Source organism: Etheostoma spectabile, chromosome 23 (assembly GCF_008692095.1).
Source record: "Etheostoma spectabile isolate EspeVRDwgs_2016 chromosome 23, UIUC_Espe_1.0, whole genome shotgun sequence".
Classification (NCBI taxonomy): domain Eukaryota; kingdom Metazoa; phylum Chordata; class Actinopteri; order Perciformes; family Percidae; genus Etheostoma; species Etheostoma spectabile.
Genome location: NC_045755.1, coordinates 7,227,076 through 7,240,907, shown reverse-complemented (window position 1 = coordinate 7,240,907; position 13,832 = coordinate 7,227,076). Strand labels below are relative to the sequence as shown.

Below are 13,832 nucleotides of genomic sequence, written 5' to 3'. Positions count from 1 at the left end.
GTGTGTGTGTGTGTGTGTGTGTGAATAAAAAGACTGACTGCTGCTTTGATGTGTCTGTCATTAGGTTTTTACATGATGTTCAGGCCCCCTGCATCAGCTCTGGAAATAGCTGAAAGCTAGCTAGTGTTGAAGCATAAAGTAATTAACAGTGTCAGTGGTGCCACGAGGAGAAACCAAAAGTGCATACAGTTGGCCTATATGTACAAAAAAGTATGCTACTTTCACAAAAAAATACAGCATTTAAATAAATGCATGCCTTCACTGGCAAGGATTTGAACTTTATTTTTTTAACAGTGCAAGTCTTTTATTGTTAGACTCTATATTTGATAATACGAAGAGTAATAGGCATTAGGCAATGTTCCTGTACTGTCCCTTAAAAACTGTCTTTTCTCCAGTTAAGAGCTTAGAGACATGTAGTGATAATCACAGGGATTTCTGTGAGTGACTGATTGGGAATTTCTGGGTAGTTACGAAGAACACTGATGAGCACACTGTCAGTGTTCCTGACACACGCACAAAACACAAAGAGTACAAGTCATAGAGAAGAACCACCCTTTGACAACTAACCTACAGTGCTCGCTGAACACACACGCAAATGAAAGGACCGTAATGCAAAGAGGCAGGTCTGTGCTCTATCTCTGTAAAACAGCAGCCAGAGAAGCTCTCGCCTAATCCTGCTATTCATTACCGTTCATCTTGGAGGCAAAGTGACAGATGAAGAGGATGAAGCTTGTCTCGTTCTTTTTCTAGACCAAATGGAAAGATGCCACAGTGACTTGAGACATTTTATGGCTTCTTTCTTATTATCAGTCATTTTTGTGGTATGTTACAACAATATTATTACTTCAAAAAACTGCTTCTGTTGCACCAGATTGGACAATATAGTGTAAAATTACAACACAGTGAATTTAAAAAATGTTTCCCTTAGAATGACAGACAAGGCCGCATGATTGAAAATTTCTGGTAAAAAAAAAACAGTGTACTTAAGCATAATCTCTTGTGAGACAGTAACTCATGTAGAAAAAAACTGCTTTGTTCTTGGTAGCCAACTATTAATCACATGGTTAGGATGGGACCTCCCATGTCTGTCTGTGGGGATATTTATTCTTTGAACAGCTTTAAAAAGCAGAGCTTTGATGTGCCTGGTCACTCTTGTTTCACACAGCTTTTGAAAAACCCCACAGCAGCACACTGAAGAGCAACGCTGGCTTGTGTTGCACGTCAGAGGTGAGAAACCTGAGCTGAACTGAATTTAAAGGAGAATTCCGGTCGATTCCAACACGAAGCTCTGTTGTTTGTAAATTTGGAGTGCTGTCAGTAGAGAGAAACATGAAAACAGTCGGTGCTGCTTACCCCGTGTTATCCTCCTGCTAGAGTTAGCATCCAACAGGCTTAAACAGGGCAAGTTTTAAACGTGTCTTTAGCCTCTTAACATGTTTAAAAGGTCATTAAAAGTGCCTACCCATGTGAAGTGATTCCTTGCGAGTGAACACAGTAAATCTGACTGCAGTAGATGTGAAAGAAATGCATGAAAGTTGTGCTAATCCAGCTGTGTTTAGTTCTGGTGTTGCGGCGGCAGTTAGAGAGCTTAGGGACCGTCTACAAACTACAAAACAGAAAAGAGATAAAAGGAAAATATGTAGGCTATCATTTTAATGATTAAATAAGGTATTGTCTCCAAACTTACCTCAATTATAACTCGTCTCCTGCTAGTTGTACTACAGCACTTACTTTTAAAAAATAAGAATATGCTTATTTTTCCGAAGCACTACTTGCAGTATCAACACAGGAACTAAACACAGAACTTTCATGCATTTCTTTCACATCTACAGAAGTCAGAGTCACTGTGTTCAATTGGAAGGAATCACTTCACAAGGGTGGGCACTTTTAATGACATGTTGAACATCTTTAGAGGCTAAAAACAAGTTAAACTTGCCCTGTTTAAGCCTGTTGGGTGTAGGCAGCACCGATTGGTTTTGTTTACAAACAGAGCTACGTGTTGGAATTGACCAGATTTCTCCTTTAACATATCCCCGTACAGCTTTTAGTGTGAAGTTGAGAAACTCACTGGAGCAGTAAAATGGTTTCATGATCACAGTTCCAATGTCAAATGTGTAAAATATATTTTTTATCAACAACGTTAACAATTTGACATTTTTTCAGTGGAAGGAAAAAACGATAGAAAGCGAGCTTTAGTCCAAATGGTATGGCGCAGACCAACTCTGAATTCTGAGATGTGCATACATCCTTTACTTTATCTTATTCATTTCACTTGCAACTCCCTTCAACACACATTTTATCAAGTGCATACTGTGTCGTGAACATTTTGTACAGTTAACCTTCACCATCTCATATATGGACCATGTTATCAAGCACTAAACTGGAGCCAACAGCAGCATTAGGAGCTACACAAAAGGACTCCATCCTGTTCTGTCTGAGACAAAAGCAGTCACACTGCTGGAGGAGCCAACAAGGTCTCCGTGATAACCTTGGCCATCTAATCCATCTATGGAAATTAGATTTCCATAACACAATATGGAAATATCTGGGAAGACGCCTAGAGCAGAAACAGCTGACCGGTCCTGTGATTTGAATATTGTCTATCTCAGAGTATATTCGGCAGAGGTGTTATCCTTTTTAGCAAACCAATCTTCTTCGACAAATCAAATCTTGCCGTTTCCACCCAGCTTTTCTAATACTTCAGAATGTGCATCAAAATAAGTAATTGGAAACGTGACTAGCGATGGGGAACAAACCATGGCTCCTGAAGTCCTCCTCAAAGTAGTCTCTGTTCAGGGCAAACTCTGGCTCCTCTGTGTAACTGTAGAGCTCTGTGGACAGAATGCAATAGAATTAGAGCTGAAACGATCAATCAGCAGCTATTTTGCTGATCGTTTTTCAAACAAAAACTCTAAACATTCTCTGGTCACAGCTTCTCTAATGAGAGGATTTGCTGCTTTTCTCGTTTGTTTTTAGACGTGTTATGATAAAAAAAAAGAATCAACACAATAATGAAACAAATGGCCAGTAGCAGCCTTAAAGTCAATTGAAACAGAAGACAGGTAAACTCCTGCAGGTTAACTGCGGTACTCTACAAAAACAAAAAAACGACCAGCTGCTGTCTCCTCAGTGGTGATATAATTTGTTTCATGCGCAGTCCAATGATTGGTCACATTGCCATGCGTCTCCTCCTGATCTGAGGATCGTCACTCCTCGACCCCGAGGAGCTGTTGCAAGAAAGCTGCTCTGTCTGTCTGTCTGTCTGTCTGTCTGTCTGTCTGTCTGTCTGTCTGTCTGTCAATGGAACACTCAACTGCTGCCTGCCATCTACCAGGAGCACAATCATTGTGACTTGACGTCAATGTCATTATTCTCTCTCTCACAGCACATCCCCTTGCTCTGAGAAGAGAAGGTTGATGCTAAATGACACACTTAAAATAAACTATTGTACTAACAAAAGTACAATCCGAAACATCCATTAGCATTGTTGGATTCTGTTCTTCTGTCATTTATGCATCTTTGGGCCATTTATAACTCAAGCTCCACGTCACACATGAGCTGTTACCAGATCCACAGATGCTGGATCAATTCGGTAGTTCTGAATGTATAATCATAGTTCTTATGATTACGCATAACATTAGTCATTAAATGCGTCCTATATCTGGAAAACAAGTCAGGACCAGAAGATTCTGTTCTGTGCCTCCAGCAGCAGCTTTTTGTCTTATTGTTATGAATAACACTGTAACATAAAACAGCTGAAGAAAACCTGAGGAACGCAGATGCGGCATTATTTTGTTTCCAATCAATAGCACATTGTAGTTTGTATGCTTAGTAGAAACAGGAGGTATTTCTGCAGGAATTCTGGGAAAGAAAATTTGTATCAACCCTGCATACTTTTAACTGTGCAAGTCTGAATAAAAAAGGAAATTGGATAACAGCTATGGAACGTGGAATAGGGACAGATTCAAGAAAGTAACCAGGCCAGACTATGCACGCAGGTACATCACAAACAGGTTTTACAAATGTCAGCTTGTGCTTTATGAGACTGTGTGCAAACATTTGCTATCCTGATGTCATTAGTCTTCTGTCCTAAAGTAAAATATTGGACATATTTTGACCTGATGTGATACTACAGAAAAAGTTCAGAGACCATCAAAGTCGTACAAATTCACCCTCTATGTACCACAGATATTTGTACAAAATTGCATGGCAATCCATCCGATAGGTGTCGAGCTATTTCAGTCTGGACCAAAGCGGTGGACCGACATACACCCATCATGGGAAAACCAGATTTTAGTAAACAATATGTAGCATACAGTACATGGTAGCAGAATCCCAAAGACTTATCTAAGACTAGATACATTTATTTAACCAGATCAAATGTTATCATTTTAAGAAATGGTTAGCACACTGAATGCAGCAACTAATGTATGAAAGACGCAAATGGGGTGAAAGCTTCATACTAATCCCAAATTATTTTGAAGAGAAGTCTGGCGTTTAATAACAAGCAAGTCTTACCTGAAAGCTCAGCAGTCAGTGTGTCTGTGTCTCCGTACTCAAACTCCAGGTTGGGTGACTCCATGGAGCTCTGTGAAGAACAAAGCACACATTAGCATATATACATTATAGTATGACACTGATGTCCTGACACCCACACAATACGCAGGCTATTGTCATTTAGCAACACCTACAACTAACCTGTATTCAATTTATGGTCAACACCTAGCGCCCACACACACACACACACACGCACACACACGCACGCACACACACACACACACGCACACACTTCAGGCTCGTTCACGGTTTTGTTTCATCATGTGTACTTTTTAAGATTTGATTAGCTGCTGAATATCCCCGGCAGTGTTGATTACTCATTTACATGACTCTTTTCTCAGATCTCACAATTACAGATGCTCGCTATTGGCGCACGCAGCTACTGCCTGATCAGGCTGATTAAACAGTTGAAGTACGCTCTCTCTAACAATGATCCAGATGCTCGAGTAGCGCAATAAACTGCAGCAAGGAAGGAGTGAGGAAAGAGAGGGTGCAGGATTCAACATGGCACCTTATTTCAGAGCAGATTAGCTCCTGTATGCAGCCGAGGGTCTCTCTTGGCTCTGACTTTAGCCTCACCCTGTGACTAGCACAAGACACACTGCACATATTAAGTCTCTAGGAACACACTCACCAGCTACCTGCAGACACCCACACACAGACACACACATACACATAAGGCTAAGAGCGCTAGCCTATTATCTGAAAGATTCTGGGTTTTTATCTCTTTTTCTTTTGGGTAGAAGATGTGAACTGATTAATTGCCCTACAGTGACTATTAAAGATTCATTTCATGTTAATGAGAGTAATAATAAAAAGATCCCTCCCGGCAGCAGTGGAAGGCTCCAAGCTACGAGTGTTAGATGTGTTTAACCCTGTGAAAAGTCCCCCAGGGCCAGGACTGTAAACAAGGATGTGCTCTGAGTCAGCTATCCGAGTTAAACAACTCTGCGTGATGTCATGTAACTATCTCCTATAAATACCTGCTGCAACCAAGTCAGCATGAACTGAAATATACAGGACGTCAGCAGGCAGTTTGTTTATGACGGTGAGCCAAAGCAATTCGATTTGACGTCATTGTTGCATTTTTAAACCAGGAAATGAGAACCACTTGGGAGCGCAGATGATTCACCAAAATTACCCACAACTCTGAGTGTTACAAGAGGCCATTCAGGGACACTATTCTCAGTACAGTATAAAATTAGGTGTTGAAATCATTTGTCCATTTAGTGCATTATAATCTTTGCAATTAAAGCCTTAGTTGTGTGATTTAATCTGTGCTAATCAGCTATTCCAACACCCATATCTCCCCTGCTGCCATGCACAATCCCTCCCCATCCATGCTGCTGTCTAATGGTGTCAGTCTGTAACAAATAGGGCTGAGACCAGTGATTATATATCACACACACAACACACACAATCACAACACACACACCACCCCCACACAACACACACACACACCAACACACCCCACACACCACACCCAAACACACACACACACACACACACACACACACCACACACACACACACACACACACACACACACACAACACACACACACACACACACACACACACACACACACACACACACACCCACACACACCACAACACACACACACACACACACAACCACACACACACACACAACACACACACCACACACACCACCACACAAACACCCTCTTTCTATCATTTATTCTATTAAATGGCATTTGGACAATTTGTATACAATTTCCCAGAACCCAAAGGGACAACTTCAAATTTATGTTTTGTCCAACCAATAGGCCAGTGATCATCAACTGGCGGCCCGCGGGCCGAATGCGCCCGCCAAGCGATCGATCCGGCCCGCGACTGGATTCCAAAATTGGAGGATCAAAGAGAAAATATGTAGGTATTCTACACTATGAAAGCAACTAAAAGCAGCAGCAACTGAGTCTCTTCTCAGTAATACACACCACCATTTGACTCTATTTAGGCTACACCCCAAAATCAAACTATCTCTCTCTGATCAGTTAAAGTTCGAGTAATAATGCCACTTGCGTGGGAGTAGGCAGATTTCAGTGCGGCGATTTTCTCTGACGCGCCTCTGAATGCTCAGGATATGAAATCTTTAATTTGAATGCTTAGTGTGGTGGTGACGGCGCAGATTGTATTCTTTTGCAACAGCAACAGTTTCGTTGCAAATTAGGCATACTGGTGAGGCATTCCGGAGGTGGCATGATAAATGCGTACTTTCAGTTCAGTCATCATTGAAGGACCTGTTTTCAATATCAACTTTGCGTTTCATAGCCTTTGAGAGTGCCATTTTACCTCTGTTAAGAGACCCTTTCCTGTCACTTCTCGGTGTTTGTTTTTCAAGTGCTCTGTAGTAAGTTGACTTAATTGAGTTGAGGCAAAATATCTATCACCCCTGGTGGTTGTCTGTGGTATAGGTGATAGGAACCTGAATCATAAAGGCCTTCAGTTTTGTAATGAATGGAAAAAGTATTAACAATAAACATCAATCATAATGTTATACCAAAATTTGAATTTTATTAATTTTTATTTAAGGGTCCGGCCCCCAAGGAGACTGTCTGGTAAAATTCTGGCCCTCTGACAAATATAGTTGATGACCCCTGCAATAGACCATCAAACTTGCACACAGCTCTTATCCATAATACCATTATTTTATCTTTCTTTCTTATTGTATCTTCAACCTAAACAAAATAACACACAATGACGCCTGTCAAAATAACCCTGGTGATGTCATTAGGGTTGCCTCAATTTCGACTTAAAATCTATTACAGAGTCTATTACAAACTGGGTGTGTGGAGTTTGAAGGACATGGGCATTTAGCAGACCGAGAGGGTCGAATGAAAAGAAGCCAATGGGTGCATTATGGGAAATGTAGGATCTAGCATTTTTTAAGCTTGACTACAACCTAATAGTTATAAGTAAACTGAATTGCTTGACCCTTTAACTTTTCATGTTATTGCCTCTGCTGGAGGTTTTCAGTTTGGTTTGTTTCTTTGTCTGTCAGCAGGACAATGGAAAAACTACTGGCCCGATTTTCATGAAACTTGATGGAAGGGCGTAGCATGGGCCAAGGAAAAACCAAACACCTTTTGGAGCGGATCCGGACCACGGGGCAGTTAAACTAATTCATTTTCACTTTCGTTAACATTGTGTATTCGAGCAAGGCCTTGGTGGAGGTCTGCGATCTCAAAGTGCCCTTCTACTTCTAAAAGTAATCCTGTTTTTGGATGAATTTCTTGTCTGACACACAAAGGATTAAATGGATAATTGTACATAATTCCCCACAATTTGTCAAAGTTGACGAAAGTGTGCACACAATCCAAAAGATATTCAATTTGCAACTAAATAAAACATCAAAAAGCAGCCACAACCAAAAAAGTCAATTTTTGTTTAACAAATTACTTAAACATGATAACATGCTTATCACTGTCATCAATTACAATTACATTATTTGATCAGTAGAAACAAGCAGCCTCATCCACCGTCCACCTGGTGTCACCGAGGGACATGCAGCGCAGAGGGTCTCAACCTGTTTCTGAAACTAAAATGACCGCTCTTTCCAAACCCAACTCAGATTTCTTTGATTCACATAAGCATCAACACAGGAAATCTCTTTTCTCGCTCTCTTACCCCCCTCCAGGCCTCTGCTCTCAGCCACCAGCTGATAACGAGCCGTTATCCATGCTCCGAACTGGCACCGCTTCTGTGTGCCACATCAGTGTGCAAACACTGGGCACAATGTAAAAGCAGGCCACCCCCACTCCTACCAACATATGCTACATAGAGAAGAGACGACAGCTCTACCCAGCACAAATGACGGACAATTTACGTACATGAGTGAATCAGATTTGAGGTTAACTGAACAGACAGACACAGGAGCCCAGTTCTAACTTCCAGTGCAGCGGCCAGGGAGCATCAGCATCAACACAACGTTGACGTTAAGAGCTTTTAACATCCATGCCCCCCCCCCACACACACACACATAAAAACACACAAAATCACCAACCCCCCTGTCCCAGAATCCAATGGCTGTGAGATGAATATGCTCTAATTCCCTCAAAACCATTCAATCTGCTCATTCTCAAACAAACGCATGTCAGGGGTGAGTGGATTTTTGGCCTGGATGACAGCTTTGATTGCTTTACTTCTGAGCAACCCTGCAATGAAAACACATCTTTTTCTAATTTTTTTTCATGAGGGAATGGATTATAGCTGCATGGCACTAAAAGGAGGCACCGTCAGACTGAACATGAGGCATCCTGCTTTCATGTTGAGAGAAGCAGAGTAGATTTACTGATCCATACCATATTTCAGAAGGTGGCTCCAAACACTTAAAATCATACAAAATCTGTTGGTAAACTGGTGTGTCTCAGCCTCTATGATTGGATGAAAGGAAATCTTGTCAGGTTGCAGCTCACAATTCATTTTTATTTATGATCAAGCTAGCATTTTTATGAATTGTATTCTGTTATTTTTTAAGCATTTTGGCTAACATATTCAGTTCCAGCTTCGCAAATGTGATGATTTGCTGCTTTTCTTTATCATATTAAATTGGATCTTTTATGTTTGGACTGCTGGTCTGATAAAATGAGCAATAAGTCACTTTGGGCTCTGAGGTAATTGGGCATTTTTCACAATTTTCCATAATGTAAAAGGATAAAATGATTAATTGATGACTTGAGAAAATTATTTGAAGATTATTTGCTGCCCTGAATTTAAGTATAGTAACCGTTTTTAAAGAAACAAATCCTCTTAAAAACACAAGCTCAATGTTGTTCACTTCATTTACTTGAAATCCCACCCATTGATAATGATATGAAGTGATAACCATTTGCATTTGTGAAGCCTTAACCTGCACATGTTTGCTATTAGTAGGCTACTTGACGAATGACTTTAAAGTAGATTTTCAACATGTTTTGAATTTTAGTCAACAAAGCAATAAACTGAAGGACACAAGCCAATGTCAACTATGAAGAATAAGGGACATTTTAATTCATGGGATAATTACCATTCATACCAATGTTTGGTAGTGGTGGTGTGGTCCTGACAGGAGCAGTCACATTTCACAACCTTCATTCTCCACGTTGGGCACCACTGTAGGATTACTGCTGGGTTATTTATAGGAGCCGGTTGCAAAAATAACACCTCGGTGTCTGTCTGCCTGCCAGCCAAGACATGGACTCACCGCATGGAACGGACATTCTGGTCTGAAAGCTCCCCAGCAACAACACATTCACATTCATATACACACACCCCTCTGGTGCGCTCCATATAGGCTACCATAAGCGGTAGCAGCCGACTGTACCCAAACGCATCTCCAATTTACCTCCGACTCCTCCTGCTGAACCTTGAACATATATTTCCCTGTCGGCCTCTGTCTCTGGCCGTTTTCGTTAAGATTATTAATGATAGGTACCTCCATGTCCTCCGCCTGCATCTTTCCCGGTCGTTGCAGCTTACTTCCTCCTCCTCGGGTAATGCATACCGGTCCGGTGGAAAGCTGTGTGTGACTGCACCGCACCGGGAGCAGCACCGGCTCCTCAGCCCAAGTTGAGGATCTCCTCCTCCTTCTCCTGTCTGTATGGTTCGTTGTCCCTATGCGCCCCGGGAGGGCGGGGTTAGAGTGTCAACAGCAGAGAGGAGCATCAGCTGGCCACAACAAAAGTCAAACGAGGTGGCTACAGTGCACTAACGCAGAGAGATGAAGGTTAGAGATGCAGAAGAACTGATCATCAAAATAAGAACCTTTTCTGGAGGTGCAGTCAAGGTCTGTAAATGACTTCAAATTACAAACACTAGGTAAACAATGCCTACATGCATCGCTTCCTGTAAATCCCTTTTATTTGCGAAGGCAACTCATGGAGGACTCCAGTGAAAACTACAGAGTCCATTACAGAATGCAAAGACATCGAATGGATATTGCTTAAAAAAAGGGTAAATTAACTTTTTTTTTAACATGTTTTGTAGATCTTGCAAATTGTAGCCTACATAATGTTTTTCTATCAAATAGCCCTTCTATAACATACTAATTTTATTTGCTAAAACTGGTGTCAAATGTCATTTTGTGGTCTTAACTCACCTTTGACCAGTTAAGACCACAATGGTAACAGAGTTTTGACTTGGGCAGCACAGTTGGCTCCAGATGCCGGTAGAAAAATGTTAACCACCAAAATGAAGCAGCTTTGGCCGATGGGTGATGTTTCCCAGCAGCCGTGTCAAACTGAATTACCAATAACAAGGTTTTCTCCTTGGTAATAAAATAGATTGTGATACAAAGTGTTGCCTGGGGTCCAGATCAGTTTATGTGTGTGCCTCCTAATTTTTGTGGACCGGCCCCCCACCAACCCCCCACTTCACCTCCTGTCACCCTCCCTTCTGAGCAGCAAGTGAATTATTGATATGTGGAGGTGGGGGTTGGTGTGGAGGTTGCCCAACACTCCTACCTACCAACACACACAAACCCCTTACTGTGAAAAAACACGTAAAAATGGCATGATTGGATTGCACAGCTGACTGTAACTCCTGGCGGAACGTGGCAACATGGCAGGGAAGCCGGGGACAAGTTCATGATTAAATACAATTAAATTAAAAAGGATTCACTGCTGGCTGAATCCATTGAGACTCAAGTCTGAAGCTATAAATCCATACTTTGCATATTAATTCGGAAGTGTAACCAATAGGACATCAATAATAAGGAAATAGTTGTATTTCATAGATGAAATATTAACTTCAAAGGAGCATTCCAGTGATTTAGTGGTACACTGTCAAAAAGTTGGTTGTGGTAAAAATCAAAGCAACAGAGGCCAATATATCATGTTTAGTCCAAGTATGGGTCAGGCTCCAAATTTGCTGGATCACACAATTAACATAATGCCTACAGCTTTTAAACTTCCTGCCCCCCCCCCCCACCCCAGTTTCCCCAGTGGCTAGAAATGGTGACAGGTGTAAACCAAGTCCTCGGTATCCTGCTCTGCCGTTGAGAAAATTAAAGCTCATTTGGGCCAATCTGGAATCTTGCCCGAGCTTGACCAAGTGCCACTTCGCTTGTTTGAAAGCCATGATGTCTCTCTCTCATGGGTGGGCCAAATTCTCTGGGTGGGCAAAGCAGAGAAAGGGGCGGTAACCTTGCCCCTTATGACCTCATAAGGGGCAAGGTTGTGGCAGTTGGTCAAGGCCTCACCCCCAACCTCCACCTTGCCCTACTGCTACTATGAACCACCCAGACCTCTCAGGTCATCTGGGACAGGTCTGCTTTCTGTCCCCAGAGTCAGAACTAAACAGGGGGAAGCAGCTTTCGGTTTCTATGCTCCTCATATCTGGAATAAACTCCCAGAAACCTGCAGATCCGCTGCTACTCTCAGTTCTTTTAAATCAAGGCTGAAGACCTTTCTTTTTGATGTTGCCTTTCTTTAAATGACTGTTCATTTCTTTAATGTTTAATTTCTTATGCTGCACTGTAACTTTTATTCTTGTTTTATGTGTCTTCATGTTCTTATTTTTAACTGTTTATTCACATGTTTTATCTGTTTTTATTTTGTAACTGTTTTTTAACTGATTTAGTGTAAAGCACTTTGAATTGCCATGTTGCTGAAATGTGCTATACAAATAAAGCTGCCTTGCCTTGCTTTGCCCCCCCCCTCTCTCCTCCTCAAAAGCTACAGGCTCAGAAATGGCACATACTAAGGAAAGCTCATTGTGGGACTGGGACTGGCTCTAGTGGCTGTAATTCTGCACCAAGGCTGAATTTTGGGAAAGAGACTTCATATATGGTATTAGGGGACCACTAAGGTTATATAAAAGCATCAAAAGAACACCATGCCATGGGACCTTTGAATATCTAATGTTTGTGTCAAACCTTGTTTTAAATGTTGAGCTTTAATTGGTGCAGAAACACAAAGAATCAGTGCAGTCAATCTTTGAATTACAACTTGTAAATTATATATTCTTCTATAATGTTTCAAACTATCAGTTTGATCCTGTGGTGCTGATTTGTGTGTCAAGAATAAATAAAGGATTGCAGCCAGCTGTTGATGTCAGAGATGTCTCTGTCTGTCCACTGAGGCTCAGATGAGGTCACTGTGGCTCTGACATACCTCAGCAGCTGCACACACGGATTTCCCTTCCCCCAACAAACACAACTACTCCGAAATCTATAGCTACACTACGAAAACAGACTGGAACAACATACAAACACAAGTGGGTGCTTTGAAAAGGAGTCCAATCAAGGAGATTCACACAAAGTGGTTACAATTTCACATATTTATTCATTAAGATTACAGAATTTAAATTATTGCTCATATTCTATCAATATCACTTGCAATATTTGAACAGAATTTTTTTTCTTTATTAGACAACTTAAAACATCTTTGAGAATTTTGCCAGTTTGCACTGTATGAGGATTTACAACAATAAATACAGGAGTGGATTCGTCTTTTACCTTCCTATACTTTTAAAGGTTGTCATATGTGTATATAGTATGTATATACATATATGATGCTGGTGTCCTTCCCCGCCCACCCGTCTGTTGGTCAGCTTACGGCTGACAAAACAAAAAAAATGGTTTCTCCCCCTAACTCACAGGCTAGGATCCTGAGGCAGCTGTTAATGAAGCAACTATGGCCTACAAAAAAGGATGCGTACCAACACAGAAAGACATTTAGACACACACGTGATCATGGGCATACACTAGGTTTATGAGAGGTTCCTATGCACCTTTTAAAGTTATTTAGACTTTAATTTGCTTTTACCAAACTTAAAAGGAATAGTTTGACATTTTGGTAAATACCGCTTTTTTGACTTTTTCGAGACTTGCATGAGAAGATCGATCCCACTCTCATGTCTGTACTCATGATATATGTAGCTGTGTATGTATATATGTATATGTAGCTGGGGCTGGCCACAGGTTAGCTTAGCTTAGCATTAAGACTGGAAGCAGGGAGAAACGGCTAAATGTCAAAATATTCCTTAGACCTAGACTTCGGTTGGTAATGTATATTATGTAATGATATTACTCATAATGTCACACAACAAAATTGCATGAATGTATGCATATTTGCATTCTGAATTTTGCCAACGTATTAATTCAACTGGTAAACAAAGCTTTTGTGCTATTTAATCTGGAAAATTATCAAATTTTGTTTTTAAAGTACAGTCAATTTTCAGAGCTGGATAGTGAGCTGCCTTTTGGATGTTCAAGCGTTTGATCTCTCCTAGAGAGTGGAGCTGGCAGCGTCTCCCAGCAGGTCAGCAGAGAATT

General features: G+C 41.1%; 2 protein-coding genes across 9 annotated transcripts in view; both read right to left on the bottom strand.

Moving 5' to 3' along the window:
• Window positions 1-10,234, bottom strand: part of strip2 (striatin interacting protein 2) — a 28,644-nt gene extending 18,410 nt beyond the window's left edge. Inside the window, exons 1-3 of one of the 3 annotated variants that reach the window (XM_032505164.1) lie at window positions 9,903-10,234; window positions 4,519-4,588; window positions 2,757-2,831 (exon numbers count right to left, since the gene is read on the bottom strand). In XM_032505164.1, the coding sequence (XP_032361055.1) occupies window positions 2,757-2,831; window positions 4,519-4,588; window positions 9,903-10,013 (256 nt within the window). In that variant the 5' untranslated portion in view covers window positions 10,014-10,234. The remainder of the gene's footprint in view (window positions 1-2,756; window positions 2,832-4,518; window positions 4,589-9,902) is intronic. The other 2 variants (XM_032505165.1, XM_032505166.1) reach the window with 2 other exon arrangements.
• Window positions 10,235-13,374: 3,140 nt separating this feature from the next.
• The window catches only part of ahcyl2b (adenosylhomocysteinase like 2b), a 45,715-nt gene continuing 45,257 nt past the window's right edge, over window positions 13,375-13,832 (bottom strand). For all 6 annotated transcript variants that reach the window (XM_032505183.1, XM_032505184.1, XM_032505188.1 and 3 more), the window contains exon 17: window positions 13,375-13,832. This exon is cut by the window's right edge and continues 1,738 nt beyond it. The gene's annotated coding sequence lies outside the window, so the exon portion shown is untranslated.